Below are 24,809 nucleotides of genomic sequence, written 5' to 3'. Positions count from 1 at the left end.
TTAGATATTACATAACAGCAGGCACAGAGTAGAGTCCGGAAACTGATATTTGAAATCAGGCTATGTCTCTGGTGTATGCTTGGTGAGGGTGGTTCGTTTCCTTTACTGATCAGGTAAGAGGAATGCCTGCCCTGAATATGTCACCGAGTCACTGGGAGGCTCCTCTGAATGTGCAGCAGTCAGTAAAATCAGGCTCTCTGGAACTGTAGATTTATATCATTGCATCATCACAACATCGGGACTCATCTTTCTCACGTTTTCCCCTGTGTATAATTCTTGTTAAAATACCACCTTCAGTCTCACACTTTCCAATTGAGCTATCTCGGCCCTGCCCACTTAATCCTGGTATTTGCATCACTTCTTTAAGGATTCATAACAATAGAATAATGTGTGGATCCTTGTGTCAGAGATACCATAGCATTTTCTACTGCTCTCTATGGATTTCTTTTTATACGTTGGACATCTGAAATGTGGATACAGAGACCAGCACAAGGGCAGGCAAACAGTTAAGAAGATGAGTATCTTCATTTTCTGGTTAAAGTCTTCATAGCCTTTTCAAGACTCAGAGGCCAGGTAAGAGAGAAGAGACAGGAAGAAACCACCATGACCACCACCACCAGCACCACCACCACCACCACCACCGACTCCAAATATGCACTTCTGTGTGTTCAGCTGTACAATGCAGATGAAGCTAGAATTTACTTCCTAGTAATGTTGTGAAGTGTAAAATATGACACACTTAGAATTTCACTCAGCACAAAGAGCCTCAAGGAGCATTCATTGTTGTAGTTTTGATGCACAGGGAAGTGTATAGTGATGATCACAAGACTTGAGCACACCGTACTTCATCTTGATTACTCTGTGATGACTATTCTTCCAGAGTTTCCCATACTTGCTTGCCTGAGTTATTCCACCATGGAGTATGCATTACATTATTCATTGTTAAAGTGCAGATACTTGCCTTTTCATCTCTCCAAGACATCACTTCATTTCAGTCCTACTCTCAAATTGTAGGTAACATATCAAACATAACACCATTTTGAGATTGTTTAACCTGTAAAATTGGGGCATTAATTTACTCTATTAGTTATTTTTCTTGTCATTGTGACAAAATACCTCAAGTGGAGAGACTTATTCCAGTGCACAGTTTCAGAGGGTACACCCATTGTATAGGGAAAGGATGGTGATGGTAGCGCTTTGATTTATGGTGGCAGGAACTTGCAATAAATCTTGTTTGTCTAGTGCCCTCCAAGGAAGAGGAGTAGTGTGGAACCATAAGGAAATATCACCTTCAGAGGCCCACTTCTGCTAGCTAGGACCTGGTCTCTAAGGTGTCATGACCCCCAAAACAACACTACCAGCTGAGGGAAAGTGTTAAACTGTATAACACAGCATTCCCATTTAAAATACAGTGATCACCAACATAATGTAATTCAATATTTATTTGTTCAAAGCATTTTCAACAATCATGAAAAATTGTGCGATGAGTTACTATATTGTATATAAAGACCTATTTTATTTACTTTAGAATTGTTTACAGTTGAGATGATGTATAATAAATAATTGTGGAATATTTAAATAAAGCAGGGAATATCAAAAACAAGTTAACTCAAATTCTAAACTCTAAAGATAAAAACGTAGTTCTGTTAGGAATATTTTGGGATTATAGTTATCAAATCACTTAGTATATGAATAGATACACCTTAGAATTTGTTTGATACTACACAATTTAAAAATATTATGGCTGCTATTACCTAATCAATATTCTTTGGAAATATATACAGTGACATGCAAAATGTCCTCAATAATCCATACTCTATAAAAATCATAGATACTGGAGAAAGGCCAACACACAGATGCTCATACATGGGTTTTATTATAGACCATGAGCTGATCATTTGGAATGTTTTAAAAGCACAAATTAGAGGAAGTGTAATGGATAGTTATTAAGTACTTTGCCTTTAGTCTAAATTAGACTTAAAGAAAACGATCTTCCTCCTGTTTCATGAACAGTTTTGAACAGGTTTTCATTAGTGTCTGGTTATTTCCCAACCCTCTTTTCTCATTATAAAGGTAGCAAATGGCTCAGGTGGAGATTATTCTCCAAGCATCTTTAGAAGAATGCTGACCGTGTCTGTTTATTACTTTGTTTTCCAAATGTTGATATCTTCTGGTAATCAATCCATGACTAGCATCCTAGAACCTATTAAGAAGAGTAAATTGGGAATCTGTTAGACACTAGACTTGGTATCTAGAGGAAATGATAATTTACTAAGATCTCTATAGAAAAGCCAATTTAAAAGATCCACATTTCATTTTAAGTAAGACCTTTGCCTTCACAAATAAAGTTGTTCATTTTCTCTGAACATATATTTATTGTAATATGGTTCAGAAACCTTAATAAGGTTGTTCATCTAACACTAAGTAGTACTAGGCCATATGAAACTATTAGCTATTCAATCATTTCTGGAGCATCCTCTACTTGTTACTAATGCTTCTTGATGTTGAAGTAGAGTTGAGTAAGACATATATGAGTCTGTTTCCCATGAAGTTCATGGTGGTAGTGATATAGAGAGGAGATAAGTAGAATATAAACAGATACACAAAGAAGATGACATAATGTTAGTTTTAGTACAATTTAGTACAATAGTATGGTATATATGCAATCTCTATAAACAGAATGACAACCACAAGCCCTCAGGTTAAAATTATGGAAAAAGAGATGAGAGTTCTCTGCTTAGTTCTGAGCCCATTTTTAAATTGGATTATTTGATTTGGTGTTCTTTAATTTCTTGAGTTCTTTATATATTTTGAATATTAGCCCTCTATCAGATGTAGGGTTGGTGAAGGTCTTTTCCCAGTCTATAGGCTGTCGTTTTGTTCTGCTGAATATCCTTTGCCTTACGGAAACTTCTCAGCCTCATGAAGTCCCATTTATTAATTGTTGATCTTAGAGCCTGAGCTGTTGGCCTTCTCTTCAGGAAGTTGTCCCCTGTGCCAATGAGTTCAAGGCTATTCCCACTTCTTCTTCTAGCAGATTTAGTGTATCTGGTTTATGTTGAGATCTTTAACTCATTTGGACTTTAGTTTTGTGCAGGGTGATAAGAATCTATTTGCATTTTTCTACACATAGATATTTAGGTAGACCAGCACCATTTGTTGAAGAGTTTTCTTTTTTCCATTGTATAGTTTGGCTTCTTGGAAAAAAAAATAGGTATGTGGGTTTGTTTCTGGGTCTTCGATTTGATTTCATTGGTCCAGCTGTCTATTTCTATGCCAGTACCATGCCGTTTTTATTACTGTTGTTCTACAATACAGCTTGAGATCAGGGATGAGGATACTTCCAGAAGATCATTCAGCATTTTCTTAGCTACTTGAGGTTTTTTTGTTTTTCTGTATGAAGTTGAGAATTGTTCTTTCAAGAGCTGGAAAGAATTGTGTTGACATTTTGATGGGAATTTCATTAAATCTCTAGATTGCTTTTGGTAAAATGGCCATTTTTACTATGCTAATCCTACTTTGCTTAGTCTCTTTGTGTGCCCCATAATGTGGGGCATAGAGACTACTCGTGACATGCACTCTAGCACCCACTCTTTGATATACTCCATTCCCCATGGTAGGCTGGCCTTGCCTGGTCACAGAGGAAGAGGATGCAGGCAGTCCAGATGAGACCTGATAGGCTGAGGTCAGATGACAGAGGAGGAGGGCTCCCCTTTTCTTAGGGGAAGCTGGGGGGCGGTATGAGGAATAGAGAGTGGGACCTTGAGGCGATGAAGGAGGGGGCTACAGTTAGGATGTAATGCGAACAAATTTTTAAAAAATTAATCGAGAATTTAAAAAAGAAAGAAAAAGAGATGAGGTAATGGGAAGAATAAAGGTGCCAATGATTTTATTGCTTTCTCTGTTCCTCACCTCACCTTCTTTCGCTCTGACATAACGCTCGATTATGTAAACTTAGTAGCAGGAAAATCTACTTTGGCTGATACCTACAGGCAGTGGTCATTTGATTGTGTTGCCTTGGGTCTTTATGGCAACACAGTATTTTATAAAGGAAACAAGAAGTGGAGGAATCTTGTTCATTTCCTAGCTGTCTGGAAGCAGAGTGAATAGAAGAACAGTAGGATGATGCTACTTTCTTCCAGGACTCATCATCAGTGAGGTAACGTCCGTTTGGCAACCCAACTTCAAAGTTACATCACCTTCTAATATCTGCACAAGCTGGAGCCATGTATTCTAAACCAGAAAACTAGCCATCACGCATTGGAGACTGAAGCTGTCTTTCTCTAAACTCTGTGAAAGGACAGGACTCCATGGGACGTATTTTCAGAGAACACTTAGGTAGTTCACACTGGTTTCTACTTAAGTTTATGATATATAAGGTGGGCTGTGGCAACCGTCCCCATATATTGTAAGATAAATAAATAAATAAAAAGAATCAAATAAAATATCTGCTACAGATAGATATTTAATGACCTTCAAGTTTTCACTCTTATCAATGATACTTAATATATATTTTATTTAATTAAATATAAAGGGTGTTCCCTTTAAAATGAGGTTAAGTATCATTGATCTATTGATTCTATAAACTTGAGAAGCATCCTGAGAAACTTAATTTGGTTATTTTGTTTTAAATTAACCTTCCAGTCTGATCAAGAAAAAATATTAGGTGAACTTCTTCTGTGACTCATTTCTCCCCATTTGAAAGGAAAAGGTGAAAATGGAGTATATTTTAAATGTGAATAGAAAATTACCTGTCAAAACAAATACTTCCCACGTGACTTATTAAAAATCTACTTAGAAGAATTATGAGGGATTTCTGTCTAAGGTCTTTAAGCTTAAATGTACAGTATTGGATTTGACATCACATTTCTACAGTTGGAGGTAACTTATAGGTAAAATAAGATTTTTGCTTAAGTAATTTGTTTTCATCCTTAACTGCCACAGAATTCACATGGGGATTTTGATAGGCAAATTATTCATAAGAAGATAAGTGAGCAAAAATGAATATTGAGGGGGGCTAGTGGGGAAAAAAGGAAAAAATTTAGAATGACTAAATAAACCTTTAAAAAGTTATAGGATACATGTTTGTCATAAAAAAAAGAAGAGATGTGGAATGCTTCAGAATATTTTGTTGTATTTTATTGTACATCAAATGTTTTAAAACAAGTGCTGTATCGTATTACTTACTTTTCTGCTGCTGTGATATTCTATAACCAAAATCAACTTCTTAAAGGAAGAGTTTATTTTGACATATGTTTCCACAGACAGGCCAGAGTGTTAGGGGAGACATTGCCACAAGCATGCATAGCAGCAGGAGAAGGAATCTGAAAGCTCACATCTCATTGCACACAGGAAGGAGACAGAGCAAAAACCAGAAATGTGGTGCAGCCATCAAGCCTTACAGTCTGGCCCAGTGGCACATTTGCTCCATCAAGGCTCCACCTTCTAACGGCTTCATAAACAGGGGACCAAAGGTTCAAATACGTGAGCGCGTGAGGGAAGTTTCTCACTTAAACCACCAGAACAGGCCATATTCTTAAACATAATAGCTTTTCTGTTTTGAAAACACTTTTTGTCAGAAAACTAACCTAACCAGGGTGTGTCCGCACGTGTGCATGTGTGCGTGCCTGTGCGTTTGTGTTTCTTTTCTCACTACAGGACTGGAGGCTGGGAAATGTGTGTCAAAGTACTAGCACAGTCTGTGTCTTCTAAAAGCCCATTTCAAAGTGTGAGGAACTGGAATATGTCACATTTACCAAGTTTCCATTACCCTTGGATCAAACTCGAATTTTTTTTTACCCTAGCCACAGGAAACAGTGACCTCTCTTTGCTAACTCCTGGCTTTATTACTTACCATTCTTCCATCTTGTGTTATCCAGTGACTTGGTCTGTGGTCAGTTTTTCCAAAGTGCTAATTCCATCCAGTTTTGTACCCTTCTGCTCTCTGTACCCACCCACCTGCAATGTCATACTTAAATCTTTAAATAACTATATCCCCTCTCTTTATCCAGATCTCTGCCTACACTATAATATAAAGAAATTTGAATTAGAGTGGCTAGCCATCTGGCTCAGCATATCACCCTACATTTCCATGTAATTACATTATTTTCAGGGTGCTGTTCATAGAAATGGACCACCATGCCTGGTTCTGTATCAATGTCTTTTCCCTTAAAGTTTAACTTTCCACAGTTAATATTATTATATCATATTTCTCTTGAAGGGGAATACATAGTTAATGTTTATTCCATCCTATATATTTAACTTTCTAATGCAATCTTTTTAGATGGCTTTGAAACAAAATGCTGCAATCTCCATTTATTTTCTCTACTACTTCCTAAGATCAGCATAAGCTCATGATGCTTCCGGTGATTGTTGATTCATTTGTACTTATTTTTTCCCAAGGCGTGCGCTTTGATCTCATTCTTTAGTTTGTTCTCTCCCTCCCTTAGTGTTGAATTATCTCTGTTGCATTAACTCTTCCTGTATTTGTATCACTCTCTACTGATTTTGAAGTTGTATATTGCTTTTTATTCCTTTAGTAATTAATATCAATTTAACAAGTTATTAAATTAATCAAACAAGTCATTACAAAATATGTAATTACTTAATGTTTCTTCTTACTAAGAAAATCAGCAAAAAGAAATTCACAATGCCCCAATCCCTGTTTGAAGTTCTATATTGCTTCCTAGAGTTTTAGTTTTATGAAACAGAACTAATTGTAATATTACTACGAGCTGTTAAATTTTACAAGAAAGCTTTTTCCATATTTTCACTTATTGATGTGGTTTTAGTCTCTAATTATCTGTCTAAACTTATGCTACTAAGGAAGAACTTGGGTGCTGGAGATGTGTCTTCATGGGAGAGCATGTGTTTAGCCTGGGGAGACCAACGGTTCAATCTCCAGCCCACACTTCTAAAATGGGATAAAGTTCCTAGGGCTGTAAAATGTCTTACTTGGTCTTTGTGTATTTGAAATGTCTTTATTTTTGCCTTAGCTCTACAAAGAGTATTTAGATGAACATAACACTGTGTTCTTTTCCCTTAGCACTTTGAAGATATTGTTCTATTATTTTTTAGTTTTTATTATCACTGTTGAGAAGTCAGCTTAAGGCTAATTTGAAATCCTTTGTAGGTAATCTGTCTTCTCCCTCTGGTAAATTTTAAAAATTAAAAATGAAGTCTTTGATGACTTGCAGGCTCACAGCGCTCTGCTAAGTCTGCCTAGGTATTTATGTTCCTTGAGGAAACATTTGATTCAAGAAGTTTTGTTTTGTTTTTAACATCTGGAAAGTCTTCATTTTTGTTCTTGTCAAATGCGATTTCTATGCTTTTCTTCTCCCTTATCTTGAAACTAATGGAATAGATGCTGAAACTGTTCAGTCACAAGTTCCTACATCTTATTTGTTGCTTTCAATTTTCACCCGTTTATGAGTTAATTTTTCAATAATGTAAACATCAGTTTCTCTTCCTCTGGGTCTGGTGTCAAGTTCATTTCTTATAAAGTACATTATATCAGTGGTTATTATTCACATCTTAGATTCCCTAGTAAAGCTGCTTCTGGACTTATTTACAATTAAGAACATCATAACCTTAAAAAATATCTTATATCAAAAGCAGAGTGGCTTTTGTGTTATCAACTGTTTCCAAATTAAGAAGCCTGAGATCAAGTTGTAGGCACAACTTGTTTTCTGTGATATCTCTTAGAAGAAATCCCATGCATCTTCATTTGTTTCTGGTGGTTTGGTGTATATATTTCGTGTGTTTTGAATTTTAGCACAAACATCATGACTACTGCCCATTGCTGTACATGATGATTTCCCTGTGAGTGTGTCTCACAAATTTCCTATCTGAAAATTTTCCTGCGGGGTATATTTCTGTGCATCTTGGCAAGAGAAGGCAACAGACTAAAGAGGGGATTGTTTCCATGCCCATCTGGTGATCCATTAAGTTTATTTAGATTACTTACAGGAATACAGTAAGTCTGGTGCCTGCGTTATAGTCACCAAGTGTGACAACTCACTTCTGTTTCCTGGGCAACTTGCAGGCAGTTATAACCCAGAAGACTTACCTTTTCCCCAGCAATTATTTACTTCTTATATCACTTAGTTGTTGGTTTATGATATTTTTGTTTGAAGAGCTCTGTGAATTTTCTGAGCCTCTTCAGCACTTCACCATCCATCAGGGAAAGGTCCTAAACAATATCTGAAAATAAAACGACGTACCTAGACAGAGGGATTTTGAAGAGGACATAATTCCGTCAATGGCACACAGTCACAGCAAATTTACTTAAGGGTGTACTTCCATTGGGAGTTTTGTAGCTCACCTCTGTGTATGACTGATAGTACCCCCTATACCTTCTGCTTCTTATCTTTAAGTTGTTAAGCCTTGGTTGTCTGAGTCACACAAGCTACCTATGAGCCCCCAAACTGAGCAAAACCTTAGCTTCAGTTCCTTTCAGTTTTCTTTAACATTTCTATCAGTCTTTATGTTTGTTTTAAAGAAGTAATATGACATATGAACTACCATTAGCATGACATATGTCTCCATTCCAATTCCAATATGAGCAGAAAGAAATTACATATTTGGAATGCAGAGACTACAAAGCATACACCATAAAGTTAACGGGAAAAAAAACCTACCAACTGGACAATTGTGTTAAGAACTGACACATTTCAAAATTCATTTTGAATCTTGTTAATTACAGCAATATCATGCTATCAAGAGAGGCAAATCAATAAAGAAAAAGACGAATCCCAGAGTTCAACATCTGTGTATGAAAATAAGTTGCAACTACTCCTGGGTTGCCTTACACTTAGCAGAACTAATACGGTTTCCCAACAAGTAGATGAAGTTAAAACTCTACCTCATGCTGTTCAACACAATGACTGTACAACAAAATTCAACCAATTACTAATAGTGATTATAGCATGAGAGTGTAGAGACTCTTTTGCCAAAAAAAAAAATGATACAACTGATAGCAAAAGGGCATTTCTGATAGATCAACAAATAATGCAACCACAAATGAGGAAAGTTAAGAAACGTAAGATGATTGCAGAACCTTTAGGATCCTGCAAATGATACTGGTAGATTCATTTGGGAAAATGGACAGGCAATTCATGAACAAGACTAATAGCAACAATGAAAGTACCACAGCCCTGCTTCTCTGTGACTTTGTCTTCAGTGGATTTGATCTGGTGTGCTCAAATGTTGTCTAGCAGTATTAAATTGCTACAGTGCTTCTATTTTATCATTAGTTATTTTTTTCTGTTTAAATTATTTATTTATTTATTTATTCATTCATTCATTCATTTACATCCCAAATGCAGCCTTCGCCCTCCTCTCCTGAAGGTCCTGCCCTCCCACCCTCTCCTCCCTTTCCCTCTCCCCTTGTCAGCTCACCGTCCTCAACACCAACTTACTTCAGCACATCGAGTCCTCTTCTACCAGGTGAGACAAGGCAGCTCAGCTAGTGACAAGTGATCTAAACATAGGCATGTCAGAGCCAGCCCTTGCTCCATTTGATAGCAGATCCACATAAACACCATGCTGTCCATCAATTACATATTTGTTGGGGGCCTAGGTTTAGTTCACACCTGCTCATTGGGTTGGTGTTTCAATATCCATAAGCACTCATGGGCCTAGATTAGGTGACCCTGTTGGTCTTCTTGTGGAGTTCTTGTCCTTTCCTGGTCCTTCTATCATTTTCCCTACTCTTCTACAAGATCCTCGAGCTCCGTCTAATGTTTAGCTATGAATTCCTGCATCTGTTTTTGAGAGACTCTTAGAGGAGGGTTATGCTAGGCTCCTGTCTAGAAGAACAGCAGAGTATCAGTAAGAGTGTTTTGGTTTGGTTCTCTTATACAGTGGGTCTCAGGTTGGGCTACTCAATTCTCTCAAAAATCTCTGCTCCATTGTTATCCCTGAATATATTGTAGGTAGGGTAAATTTGGGGCGAAGGTTGTGTGGGTGGGTTGGCTTCCCCCTCCTTCTACTGGAAATCCTTCCTGGATATAAAGTGGGCACTTGAGTTTCCACGTTCCCTGCTGCTAGGAGTCTTAGCTAGCATCACTTTATATCCTCCCAGGGGCCTATCCTGTCTCAGGTCTCCATCTTTTCCCAGAGATGCACCCCTCCTCTTATCCCCACTCTCCCCACATCTGATCCCCACTCTCACTGCCCTGCCCACACTCTCTCCACCCAGTTCTCACACTTCTTCCATTTCTGATGTCTGTTCTATTTTCCCCTCTGAGTGATATTCAAGCATCCTCTCTTGAGTCTTCCTTGTTACTTAGCTTCTTGGAGTACTGTGAATGGTATAATTATTCTGCAATATATGGCTAATATCCAGTTATAAGTGGGTACATACAACGTGTGTCTTTCTTGGTCTTGAGCGAGGGTTGCCTCACTCAGGAAGATCTTTTCTCATTCAACCCATTTGCCTTCAAATTTCATGACTTCCTTGTTTTTAATACCTGAGAAGTATTCCATTGTGCAAATACATAACAATTTCTTCATCCTATCCATTCTTCAGTTGAGAAACATCTGGGTTGTTTCCAGTTTCTGGGTATTATGAATAGAGGTGCTATAAACATAGTTGAGCAAATGTTCTTGTGGTATGATAAAGCCCCTTTTGGGCTTATGGCCAGAAGTGGTATGACTTGAGGTACAGCTATCCCCAAATTTCTGAGAAAGCACCAGATTCAGTTACAAAGTGGCTGCACAATTTGCACTCCCACCAGCAATGGTGGAGTGTTCCATTGAGTTTTTGATTTTAGCTATTCTGGTGGGTGCAAAGTCAGAGTTATTTTGACTTGCATTTTCCTGATGACTAAGGATGTTGAGCACTTTTCTTTAGGTGATTCTCATCCTTGAGAGATACATCTGTTGAGAATTCTTGGTTTAGTTCTGTTCCCCATTTTTAATTGGATTATTTGGTTTCTTGGTGTTTAATTTCTTGAATTCTTTATATATTTTGGATGTGAGCCTTTTGTCAGATTAGGAGTTGAAGAAGATTATTTTCCCCAGTCTTTAGGCTGCCATTTTGTTCTGTTAACAGTGTCCTTTGCCTTGAAGCAGCTTTTCAGTTTCATGAGGTATCATTTATTAATTGTTACTCCTAGTGTCTGAGATGTTGGAGTTCTGTTCAGGAACTTGTCTCCTGTGCCAGTGAGGTCAAGGCTTTTCCTCGATTTTGCTTGTATTAGATTTAGTATATTTGGTTTTATGTTGAGATCTTTAATCTACTTGGACTTTAGTTTTGTGCAGGGTGATATATATGGATCTATTTGCATTCTTCTGTATGCAGACATCCAGTTATCCTAGCACCATTCATTGAAGATGCTTTCTTTCTTTCTTTCTTTCTTTCTTTCATTTTATGGTGTTTGCTTCTTTGTAAAAAAATCAAGTGTGTGTAGGTGTATGGGTTTATTTCTTTGTCAATTCCGTTGATCAACCACTCTGTTTCTTTTCCAATATCATGCAGTTTTTATTACTACTGCTCTGCTGTATAGCTTAGGATCAGGGATGGAGATTCCTCTGGAATATCTTTTATTTTACAGAATTCTTTTAGAATACTCAGGGTCTCTGGTTTTTCCATATGAAGCAAAGAATTGTTCTTTCAGGGTCTACAAATTACTGTGCTTAATTTTGTTGGGAATTGCATTGATTATGTAGATTTCTTTTGGTAAGGTGGCCATTTTTACTATGTTAATCCGAGTGACACATGAGCATGAAAATCTTTTCATCTTTTGGTATCTTATTCAATCAATTTCTTCAGAGACTTGAAGTTTTTGTCATATATGTTTTTCTCTTGCTTATTTAGAATTGCACTAATATATTTATATTATTTGTGGCTATTGTGAAGGGTGATATTTCCCTAATTTCTTTCTCAGTCTGTTTATCGTTTGTATACAGAAAGGCTACTGATTGTTTAGTTAATTTTGTATCCAGCCATTTTGCTGAAAGTGTTTAACAGTTGGAGAAATTGCCTAATAGAAATTTTGGGGTCGCTTATTATACTACTGATATCATATGCAGAAAGCAATACTTTGACTTCTTCCTTTGCAGTTTGTATCCCCTTCACCTCCTTTAGTTTTCTAATTGTCTTAGCTAGGACTTCAAGCCATGCATTGGACGCCAGGCCCAGGTGAGGGCCCTCCATGGAACAGTGGGTAGAGCCAGGGACCAGAGGCTAGTTGATGCTGGAGACTGGGAGCCTACCTCATGAGGGTGTGTAGTTGCAGTGTTTGCCAGTGAAACGCAGACACGGGTGTTTTGCAGTCGGCCATACAGCCTCACATTCACTTGTCAGTGACTGAGTTCATCCTCTGGCTACTCAGATACCACGTGGGCTAGATGCCTCCATCTTTCAGGATGTCAAAATGTTCTTCAAATCATCACTTCCATGCTGCCCCAGGCCACCATGCCTGGGCAAATCTGCTTCCTCCATCCTTATAGGCACTGCTGCTACACAGTGTCCTCACCATGACTTGGAGGAACACCAGGGAAGGCACCACACCCTAGCCCTCATTTTCTCAGCAGGGCAGTCATTAATTATTGTTAGCCTCTCATTTGCTGTACTTTAATTTATTTTATCCTGATTCTTATTATAATTATGAACCCATGCTTATTGTACAAAGAAATGAATCTCTGGCCATTCCATTTATGAATCTGGTTCATTAAAATCTATTCCTCTATTGTTCTCGCCCCCTATGTCCCCATATTAGTCCTTCTTCTATTTGCAGTTTATGTCTTGGCTGTCGGCTTGTCTACCCACGTCTAGTTGATTTCATCAACAAGTTATTTCCAGGTCATCTATTTTTCTACAAATTACATAATTTCATTGTTTTACATTGTATATATATATATATATATATATATGTATACATTATGTATATATGCTCCATCTTCCTTATTCATCCATCTATTAATGGTCACCTAGGCCAATTCCATGTCACTGCAACTGGAAATGTTGCTACAAAAAATGTGAACAAGAAGGCATCACTTTTATTTGCTGACTTCATATCCAGTTGGCATAGTTCTATCAGTGCTAATTCTACTGTTAGAATTTTGAAGAATGTAAATTTTGTTTTCTGCAGTGGCTATATTACTTTCTGCTGCCAACAACAGTGTGTAAGTGTTCCCCTTTCTCCATTGAGGGCTAGAAGTACACATGTTTGGGTAGGGGTTAACTGGAGAAGGTCATTATGGAAGGTATTCCTTCAATAAAAAATACAACTATATATTATTCTTTATTTTATTATAATTTATTCATATTACATTCTGGTTGTTACCCCCTCACTTTTATCTTTCCATTCCCACCCTCCCTCTCTCTTCCACTCTATTCCTCTCCCGTAGACATCTGACAGAGGGGGCCTCCACCATATTATTTAAACCTCCATATTCCTTGAATCAATAAGACTACCCCAAAATTCACAGAGATCCCTATTAAATACATTATCCACCATAATAACAACATAACAATGTTTTTATGCCTTAGAAAACACCTCCTGTCTCCTCAGCCACCTGTTTTTATAATATATTCCAGAACCATTGAACTTGTTGCTCTCTCCATAGTTTTGTGATTTCCAAAATGCAAACTAGTTGTGAGACCAGATTTTCTAGCCCTTCTGTCCTGGCCACTTTAATTTAAGATATGTATTTAGATTCTTTCTGTAGCTTCTTATTACTTTGTTATAAAATATGTCACTGCACAATGTACTATTTATTTGTCCAACAAAGATCAGTGATAATATTAAATGTAACTAAATTCACACCAAAATTATATATATGTATACACATATGAAGTGTTCAAATTATTCATTAACTCATGAGACATTTTGTGGAGAGCAAATGAAATCCTAAGTGAATGTGTATTTTTGATGTAAATATGATCATATCAAGGATGACAACTCCTTTAGATCCCTTGGAATAGAAAGTCCTATCCTGGGACAGGCTCAAAGGAATGAAAAATCTTTCCTTTGTCCAAGCCCAGATATTCACTGTATGCAGAAAATAGGAGCCACAGTTCCTTCCTGCAGGACTGCAACCTGAGACTCCTACAGAGTCCCCTACAGATACTCCCAATGAAGTCGATCTATCAGCTGACCCTTCAATCAGCTGTATATAACAAACCCACCTCCTCATTTCATTGTGCCTAATAACTGCAATGCATTTCTGGGCTGCTGGTGTGTCTCCATTAGCACAGTGCAGCTGACACCAGCGTTTATGTAAGTATGTCTGGGTCTCGTCCTTCCTCAGTTCAGTTTCAAAGGCATGTATGTTGGACAAAATCTGTTGGCTATTATGCTTAAAATAAAGTACATGCGGTGGCTAGAGGAATAGGCCAGTGGTAGAACACTTGTCGGGTAAGAGTATGGCCCTGGCTTTGATTCCTAACACTATAAAAAATTACAAATTGATGAATAAAAATTATGTACCATATAGCCATCTTATTAGTAGTCATCTTTGATAACAGACTTAGATGTGATTTATTTTTATTTTTATTTTTTGTAGTTAGAATGGTTTTCTATACATACACACACACATACAGATAATTTAAGCAATTTTGTCAGAAATGTTTCCCTTATATGTAATCAACCCTCTCATGTTAAAAGACTGGCTTTTCTTTATTTACTGCGTTAGTTGAAACAACAGGTAATTACTATTCTTTTGCAATATATTCTTGACAAATAATTTTTAGTTATCCTAGGATTGTTTTAGTATTGCCATCAACCTTCTTATCTCTTGGATAAATTAGCCAGTTTGTTCAATAATTTACCTTCATCTTAAGTTCAAATCTTTCTGGCCATCATGGACCTTGTGCTGAACTTCCTTACCTTCTATGTAATCAAAATAATTCAGTATAGAAGATGGAAAAATATAAAACATGGGGAAAATTGTCAAATGGGAATTCAGAGATCTGCTTCAGAGAAAAGCTGCATTGAAAAGTTGGTGGTTAATGGTGAGCATCAATGTGTCCCTTAGTACTTTTGTGTGGCTAGACCATCCTGTGTCTGTGTCTCCAGGCAACAAATGGGACTCTTGTGAGAAGAAAGAGTTAATGTCGCTTTGAAAAGCACCCAATTTGTTTCCAGGGACTATTTGGTGCACTTAAGGAATTTGTCACACCATAACACAGGCCCCTTTGGTAATAGCATCACAATAACAACTTCTAGCTTCTCTTTTGTTGTTTTCTATTGTAATTGTTTGTTTTTCTACAACTCTCATATCAAGCTTGTTCAGAGCTGAAAGTGTTGTTTCCTGAGGTTTGGGGGACTGTAAACTTAGGGCTGTTTATAGATGACGCTGTGCATGTGTCACGATGAAATGAACACTTCTAGGAGCCCCTAGAAAGCTGCCTGATACAGATATAGAGAATAAACCAGTTTTATTAAAATGTTATTAACATTCACATATAAGTCAGTTTAGTTTATAAACTTAGGATAAATGCATCTTTTGATAATAGAATGATAATTGGAATAGGTAAATATAAAATTAATATATATTCTATTAAACATTACTGTGCTTTTATGGAATACAGCTTTTTACATTTTATGCCTTGTTTTATAGTTTGTTTTTAATCAGAAATATGACTGTAAGCTTAACTATGACATAGCACACAGGCTTGAGGGAGATAGGTAAATGTGCCTTCTATTAAGGTCTATAACTACTATTTAAGTTTTGAGTTCTACGTGTGTCTAGTACCTACCACAGGTATATTTCAGTCAACCTTAACTTTCATGGCAGTTTGTGATTCTTTTTTTTTGTTAAAAGTCAGTTTGGTCTGGGGAAGGATAGGGAGGAAGAGGGAGGGAGGCTGGGATCTGGAAGATAAGAGCAAGAGGATAACAATCAGGATGTAATATCACTAAATTACCGTAATTTAAAAATTAAAAAACCCTCAGTTCTCCTAAATAAAAATGAATCAATGATGATAAAGTTAGTCTTTTTCAAATTGCATGTTTTTAATTATGTTATTAATAATTAGTTGTGTAATTGTAGCAAAATTAAGAGGAATTTACTGGTATTTCCTATAAGATCTTAACCTAACACTTGCATAACCAACTTGTTATATGTGTCTCCCCTGAGAAAAACGACACACCTGTGATAATTCATGAATCTGTATTGACATATTGTGGCCATGCAAACTTCATAATTCTCAGTAAGTATCATTCTTGGTACTATATTGTCTAAAAGATTGCACAGATGTGTGTTGACGGGTGTCCATCATCGTAGAGAAAACTTTCATCAGCCTTTAAAATCTTCTGTGCTCCACCCATCCATCTGCTTCCTAGTAACCTTCCTTTCTATCCCATAACCTGTTGCCAATCTTGTGGTGACCCATTACTTTATCTTTTTCAGAATCTTCTTCTGTTTGATGAGCCACAATTAATTACTATGTTTTATTTATTATCTAATTTTTCATATAGACTTGACTTTAATCTCTTCTGTAAGCATGTTACATTTTTCTGCTGTTAAAGCTATTTCATTCTCTCTCTCGTGTGTGTGTGCACGTGCGTGTGTGCGTGTGTGTGTGTGTGTGTGTGTGTGTGTGTGTGTGTGTGTGTAGAGAGGTCAAACCCAGATGTCATTCCTCAAGACCTCTGCCGTTTCTTTTGAGACCAGGTATCTCACTAAATCTAGAGATTGAAGATCGCAATAGATTGGATGAGCTCCAGGGATGTCCTTGTCTACACCTCTCTATTACAGTGATTGTAGACATGTACTTACCATACCCAGCTGCATTTGTGGGGGCAGGAAATCTAACTCAGCTTCTCAGGCTTGTGCTATAAGCATTTTCCCTGATGGTATTATTTCCCTAACTCTCTTACCTGTCCCCAACAGCTTGCTCTAGGGTTTTCATTGCACTTTTGAAAACATTTCCTATCCAACATTAATGGATACCATCTCAGTATGAAGTTATTGTGCTACCATAATAAAATATTGCATTTTAGGTACTCTGCTTTAAAAACAAATAAGCAAAAAGATTCACTATGCAAATTGTAGTTTTAGATGCCCCTTTATACTGTGTCAATTCTATATCTCAGGACTTCTGCAAAGGAAAATATTCATTAATAAGTGAGAGAGATTGCATTTGATAAACAGAACATTCAGATACGAAATACAACTAATAGGGAGGAGGATTGATTTATCAGTGTTTTTGCCTACTTGAAGTAGAGTCATAGCAGTAGAAAGGGTCTAAGAATCAAGTCTAGAGAAGTTGCTTCAGAAAAAGGCAATAAGTTTTGACAATGTTTCAGTGATAAAAGATAAATGAAAATCATATGTGAGACCACTTGAGATTAAGAATGTACGGAAATATATCTTGTAACAGAAGGCTCTACAGATTAACTTTTATGTATATTAAATATATGAAACTGATGGTGTGTTCAGAGATTGGGATTTTTTTCTCAATATAAATATGAAAAATGTTTGACTTGTACAGAGACATGGGGGTTTTATAACTACCACATGTCAACAAACTCCAGAGCTTTGGCTGTGATTTTCAGAAAAACATAATGGAGAGTACTGTGGGCAGAGAAATTACCATGATCATAGAAAGTGGATAAAGGAAAGTGAGTGGGAGACTCCAGAATGGCAGAGGTGAAAGCAGGTGTCCAGGAAGAGAGGTTGAAGCAAACAGAAGCAACAGGATTGCACAGACATGCACATATGCTGAAGAACCAAATAAGACCTGCACTAACCCAAAAGTAACAACTTAGAACTCATATACCCAAGTTTGACAATAGTTGCTATTGAAATATTTGGGAACAAACACTTTCAGTAGGGAATGCAACTGATGGTAGTACAGAAAGTTCAGCTATGCCAGTTTTATATTGTCTTCCCTATATTTCAATGTTCTTATTTATTATGGGAAGGATGTATTTTCATGAGCTATCAATTAATATTTATACAATGAAATAGTCTATTTCTAGATATGTGTGAGAGACATATATAGGATAAAGGACATGACAAACTTCACGGTTTGACAGTTTGAGGAAAACGTGTTAGATGCAGACTATAATAGTAGGCTACCAGAAAGTTCTAAAGGAATGCCTGCTGAAATCTGACGTGATGTTAAAAAAAAAAACTCAGTCTTCAGTAAGCACTATAGCTTGGGAATGGAATGTGACTGAGGATTCGTGTATTACAAGATTAGTCGCCTGTGGTGATATTGGGAGGATCTGGAACCTCTGTTGTTGTTGTTGTTGTTGAAAATAGATTCTTCTCTCACACAATCCATCCCAACCACAGTTTCCCCTTCCTGTACTTCTCCGAGCTCCTCCAACCTTCCCTGTGCCTAAGATCTACTCCCCTTCTGTCTCCTTTTCACAGAAGAGCTGGCCTCCAAGAGACAAAACAAGACACAGTAAGACAAGATGAAACCCATCATACTGAGGCTGAACAAGGCAACCCAATAGGAGGAAAAGAGTCCCAAGAGTAGGTAAAAGAGTCAGAGATTCACCTGTTCCTGCTGTTAGAAGTCTTACAAGAACACCATTCTAACAGCCATAACACATTTTCGGGGGACGTGGTAGAGATCCATGCAGGCTCTGTGCTTGCCAATTCAGTCTCTGTGAGCCCATGTGAGCCCTACTTACCTGACTCAGTGGGCTCTGTCCCACAGATGTCCTCCATTCTTTTTGACTCTAACACTCTTTGCTTCTCCTGTTCTGTGGGCTTCCTCAGTCTCTTGGGTGAGGGACCTAATGGAGACGTCCAGTGTAGACTCTCTCAGCATAATGTCTGGCTATGGGTCTCTGTACTTGCTCCAATCTGTTGCTCCGTGAAGTCTCTATGGTGACAAATGGTTAAGGGCACCAACCTAAGCGTATAGGAGAACATTATTATGAATTGTTTCATTGTCTGTTTTTGCCAGTTGTGGTTGGCTCTGCCCTAGTTCTCTGGGTTATCCAGTCTCTTGTTCCTAGCCATCCAGACAGTGGAGGGCATGGGCTCCTACTCAAGGCATGGGCCTCAAGTTGAACCAAACATTGCCTGTCCACTCCCACTAGTTCTGTCCCACCCTTGCCTCAGCACATTGCAGGTAGGACAGATTGTGTTGGTGTCCAAGCCAGCAAAAAGTATGTAGTGTTGAAGGCATCAAGCCTACACTGTCTCCCTCACTTCATTTTAGAACTTTTAATGGTTGTGGTTTAGTGGAAAGAAATTACCTTATTGTGGACTTTTATTTGAAGGGACCATTGGAGAACTAGTTCTTTCCTATTTGTGGCTTTAGCTTAGCAGCCTCCTTGAGTTGAGCAACCTCCACCACCACATGCTCCTATCAGGATAAACTGTGCTACCACAGTCCCTAAAGCAAAAGGCTAGGCAGTAGTAGTGTGAAACTTACGATGCCACAAGCCAGACTATCTTTTTTTTTTTTTTTTTGGTTTTGCGAGACAGGGTTTCTCTGTGTAGCCTTGGCTGTCCTGGACTTGCTTTGTAGACCAGGCTGGCCTCGAACTCACAGCGATCTGCCTGCCTCTGCCTCCCAAGTGCTGGGATTAAAGGCATGCGCCACCACTGCCCGGCCAGACTATCTTTTTATATGTATTCCTGACACATATTTGTCGCAGTGTTAGAAACTTGACCAACACTAAAGGGACACATAGCCCTTATTATTGTATCCTTGGACCCCAGCATATTTTCTCTTATAATGTAGATACTCAAGATATAGATGCAGACTGGAAAAAAACACATGAGGTCTATCACAAAAATAATTTACTCAGGATAAATGACATGGGCACATGATCAGAGGCAGGAAATATTCTAACATCTTAAGAAATTGTATATTATGCCTGTGGAGGAGAAGCATGTGTTCAATTTGTTTAATGGAACCTAAAGCCAAAGGATGAAATCTTGCAAGAAATGGCAGGAAACCTTGACTTGCATTGGATTTGAATTTTTGCGATGGAATTAGGTGGTTATCTGGATAAATCAGTTTTAAAGAGGATGGAGCTTAACAACCCTGCAAAAGTAAACACCAGCTAGACTGAAAGTGCAAGAATATTATGAAGCCTGTGCAACAGACTTAAGGAGAAATAATGCAGTAATTAGTTTGATAAAAAAAATTAAGGATATATTTGGTAAAACCCCCAAAGCAGGCCCTAAAACTGAATGTAATCCCATTTAACACTTGTTTTTCTCTTCCTCTGTGAAAGGGGGTGGATTATAAAGGACTGAGTAGGAAATGAAATGGACAATACAGAGGAAGTGAGCTTACCCTAATTTCAACAGCTTTCCCAGGAAGGGAAGTTGGAAAAGAGGTGTGGGTTTTTCAAAGTTTTGTATGTTTAAAGAAAAAGTGGGATTTCCAGTGAAGGGAGGAGGATACCAACCAACCCATAAAACCTTTGACCCAAAATTTGTCCTGCCTACAAGATGTGTAAAGATTAAGGTGGAGCAGAATTTGAGGGAATGGCAAATCAATGACTGGCCCAGCTTGAGACCTACTCCATGGGAGAAAGCCAAACTCTTTCACTATTAATGATACTCCGCTATGCTTTCAGGCAAGAGCCTAGCTTAACTGTCTTCTGAGAGGCTTCATCCAGCAGCTGATAGAAACAGATGCAGAGACCCATAGGCAAACAGTAAAGCTGGACTTGGAGAGTTTTATGGAAGAGTTTGAGAAAAGACAGAGGGAGCCTGAGGAGTCAAAGACACCACAAGAAGACCTACAGAGTAAACTAACCCGGGCCCATGGGGCTCACAGAGACAGAACCAACAATCAAGGAGAGCATATGTGGGCTACACCTAGACCCTCTATTCATAGGTAGCAGATATGCAGCTTGGTCATTATATATATATGGGTCCCCCAACAAAGGGAGCAGGGGCTGTTTCTGACTCTGCGGCCTGTCTCTGGATCTCTTTCCCCTAACTGGGCTGCTTTGTCAGATCTCAGTGGGAGAGGATGCACTTGGTTCTTCTGCTGCTTAAGGTATCAGGGTGGGTGGTACTGCTTTGGGGTGGGAGGCTTCCTTCTCTGAGAAGAAGAGGGAGGGATGAGGGGAGGGGAAGTGAGGGTGGGACTGGGAGGAGAGGAAGGACGGGGCTGGGATCAGGTTGTAAAGTGATTAACTTAAAAAAAAAGAAAAAGAAAAGGTGATTTGTTAAATTTACCAAAACCAATAATAAACTTAAAAATACAGCAGAGTAAGAAATTTTACTTTGAAAAGTAAAAAACACAAACAAAGGAAAGAATTAATCCTAAAGAGCACATGAGGTACCCGAATCTGGTGTGGGAAGAAAGAATGTCTCTTAAATTGTGGAAGTAATGGAGTCTGCACATAGCGTCAAGACACAGGCTGTGGAAAACATGGGCTGCCCTGGGCCAAAATGAAAAAAATGCATTGCAGAAACTCATTAAGCAATTTTCAATTACTGAAGTAAAAGTTGAGATCTTAATGTTTAAATTGGAGTAAAAAGTACCACTGAGGCCCATTATAAAATAGTTGAAATAAAAACAAATTTACAAGCTAATGGTGTTATTTTTCTCTTTGAATAGTGACTGTGTTTAGTTAATAATATGCCCTGGGTAAGACTAATACATATGAGCACATTATTATTTTCCTGGATATGAATCAATAAATAAAAGTTGACAATACCTATGGATATTTCTTTACCATTTTTTCCTGTTACAATTGCTTCAATTGTTCTTTTTGTAAATACTTCACAGCAACGTGTAAATTACATTACTATCATCTTTTTTTAAAAAATGAGACTATTGTCTTATTTCATATAATTCTGAAATTACCTAATGTATCGTGTTAGAAACATTGATCTAATTTTAGTTAAAGGACATGAACACCATACTTCAACATGCAGAAGCATAATGAAGGGAAACAACAGCAATGCCCAACACATAAGAGTAGTGCTTGGGGATTCCAAATGTCTGCTGGCAACTGTGCCTTATATTATGAAGCAAGGTCTGGCACATGCTGCTCTTTTGAGCCTTTGCTGTGTCCTGGATGCATCAGCACTCTTGACTGTGGGCAGCCTCAGTGCAGACATTAGCAGGCATTGGCAGGCACAGGCTTGACATTGGCAAAGGCTGTGTGCAGTGGAGGCACCTTGGGGAAGCTCAGTGGTGATTCAGTTGGAGGGCCCTGGAGGCCTGGCTCCTGACATTGGCACAGAGGTACTGCAGAAATGCATACAGAGCAAATGACAGACACCATGCTATTATGCAGGAACTCATCTCTGAGGACCAGTGAGGCATGTCCCTCTCATTCTCAGGGGAAATAGGGGAGAAACTGAGGTGAAAGTTGTTAAGTATTTGAGAAGCAGAGGCAGAGAATTACACTCTAGTTGATATTAAAAGTCTCACTTTATTCCTAATGAAGGATAGATACAAAAACATCTTCATAAGTCTTAAAACCTCCTTTTTCTAAATTCTTATCCATTTATCATGCCTACTCCTAAATTTTAATTCACTTATAATATATTAGGGTGAAATATTATTTATATTATGTACAATATAATTGTGTAAATACATAAAATGTGTTAGGTATAGTAATAATAATACAGAATAATAATAATTATATTATTAATATTAATAATTATTAATAATAATGCAGGATATAATAGGTATACATAAAATAGAATAAGTAATATGCATATTAATAATATTTCATTGTGGCAAAACTTAAGTTCCATTTATTGTTGTTCTTTATGGATTGCAACGTTTACTGCTGAATATATTTTATATAGAAACAATTTACTATTGCTAAAGTGATAGTGATAGTAGCTATTTTTCATTGTAAGCCTAACCACTATGCTTTAATAATTCATTAAAAGTTTTATCTGAATTGCCCTATAAGGTAGGTAGTATCTCGGCTTTATAGACTGTAGAAACTTAAGGAGATAGGTATTAATAGCCCCATTCACATACCTGTTGTTTGAAAGTAGAATTTAACACCATTGGTTCTGCTTTTAGTGCTAAAATAACTATAACCTCCTACTGAGTATTTGACTTTAAAGCTTATGAATTTTTTTTCTGTATATTTAAGATTTCTCTTGTAGGTATAGTCTTATTCTGGTTTACCAAAATTCTGCAATCTCGTAAGATGCCATCAAAGCCAAAGTCTCTACTGGTCCTTGTTGCTTTTGCGTGCACACTTCACCATGTTGGCTGGAGCAGACAATGGTCTGAAAATGAGTGTCTGGAACAATTTGTTTTTCTCATCCTAACCACTCTGTTTCGGGACTAATGGGTTGTTTAACTATAATGAAATGTTCCCATTAGAGGCTTTTACTTTGAAAACACCTGGCTCTTGTAAAGGCCACAAGCTTTGTGTCTAGGCCACAGCACTCAGGTCCTCAGATATGGAAGGGTCACAATGAGTGTTTATGAATGGGATTGTCAATGGAGAGTGAATGTATGATATCGTATCATCAGCTCAGGAATGTTGTTCCAGAGGCATCTATCTTCCAAACCTTTTGATTTATTGATAATTATGCAACATGGGGTATGGTATTAAATAAAATATAGCACATTAATGTTTGACTTGTTATTATTAAATTTAAGTGATAAGACCTTTTATGCATATATGTTTGTCTCCATTTCACTGCTAATATACATATGAGATATTTTGATTTTTTTTTTTTTAGTCAACAAATATGGAAGACTCTCTAGAGCAATGGTTCTCAACCTTTCTAATGCTGTGACCCCTTAATACAGCTTGTCATGTTGTTACTTCACAACTTTGATTTTGTTGCTATTTTGAATGGTAATGTAAAGACCTCCTACACCAGGTATCTGATATACAGCCCCTGTGAAAGGGTCACTTGAACCCCACAGATTGAGGGCCTTAGGGAATCTCCATATCCATTTACATATATGTTATATTCTAAACAGGGTTATACCAATTATTAATTTTCTATTCTTCTGAAACCCAGTGGGTATGTATAGAAACAACCACCTGTTTTCAATACATTGTACACAGAAATCATGTACACTGCTTTAAATAATCACTTCTAGGGAATTTCTCAAACTTTCTTTTTCCTTTACTTCTTATCCAGAAACACGTAAGATGTGACTTTTCCTCAACATCTCATGTCAAGAGATGAACTATGCAGGCCACCCTGGGTCCAGATCCACTGGTGTTAAGGATCTCCTTGTTGGGCTCCTGAACCCTCTGGGTCCTTTCATACCCCAATTCTTACACACCACCAGCAGCAAGTCCCAGCATCTTTCCTGATACCCCGCTGTGTGGATTCTCTCAGAGGACATCTATGTTGGGCTAATAATATTCACTTATAAGTGAGTATATACCATGCATATCTTTCTGGGTCTGAGTTATCTACCTCATGATGATCATTTCTGGTCCCATCCATTTGCCTGCAAGTTTCAAGATTTTCTTGTTGTTAATAGCTAGTAGTATTCCATTGTGTAAATGCTGCACCAACCAAAGTCAATGCATGCAGTGAACCTAGACCCTCTGTTCAGATCTAGCAAATACACGGCTCATTCTCCATGGTTGTGGGGAGAGTGCGGATGCCTCTGACATGAACTCTGGTGCCCTCAATTTGATCACTTCCCCTTGATGGGGAGGCCTGGTGGCACACAGAGGAAAGGGAAGCAGGCTATCTGGATGATACCTGATAGGCTGTGGTCCAAAGGTGGGGAAAGAGGTCCCCTTCTGTCAGAGGTCTAGGGAAGGGAAATAGGGTGGAAAAGGGAGGGAGGCTGGGAATGGGAAGATACAAGTGAAGAGATAACAATCTGGATATACCCTGAATAAATTAAAATAAGAAAGAGATGGACTATGAAAGATTTAAAGTTGGTGAATCCTGGTGTGTCATGA

At 37.8% G+C, this 24,809-nt stretch overlaps 1 protein-coding gene across 1 annotated transcript in view; it reads left to right on the top strand.

The window, feature by feature from the left end:
* The window catches only part of LOC311585057 (uncharacterized protein), a gene marked incomplete at its 5' end in the record, with an annotated part of 161,906 nt that extends 137,823 nt beyond the window's left edge, over nt 1-24,083 (top strand). Inside the window, one exon of the mRNA XM_084759826.1 lies at nt 24,025-24,083. Within this exon, the coding sequence (XP_084615952.1) occupies nt 24,025-24,072 (48 nt within the window). The 3' untranslated portion in view covers nt 24,073-24,083. The remainder of the gene's footprint in view (nt 1-24,024) is intronic.
* Between the last annotated feature and the right edge of the window lie 726 nt (nt 24,084-24,809).

This window comes from Acomys minous (genome assembly GCF_964271855.1).
Source record: "Acomys minous genome assembly, chromosome: 15".
Taxonomy (NCBI): Eukaryota; Metazoa; Chordata; class Mammalia; order Rodentia; family Muridae; genus Acomys; species Acomys minous.
The sequence above is the reverse complement of the archived record's forward strand: the minus strand, read 5'-3'. Positions and strand labels throughout refer to the sequence as shown.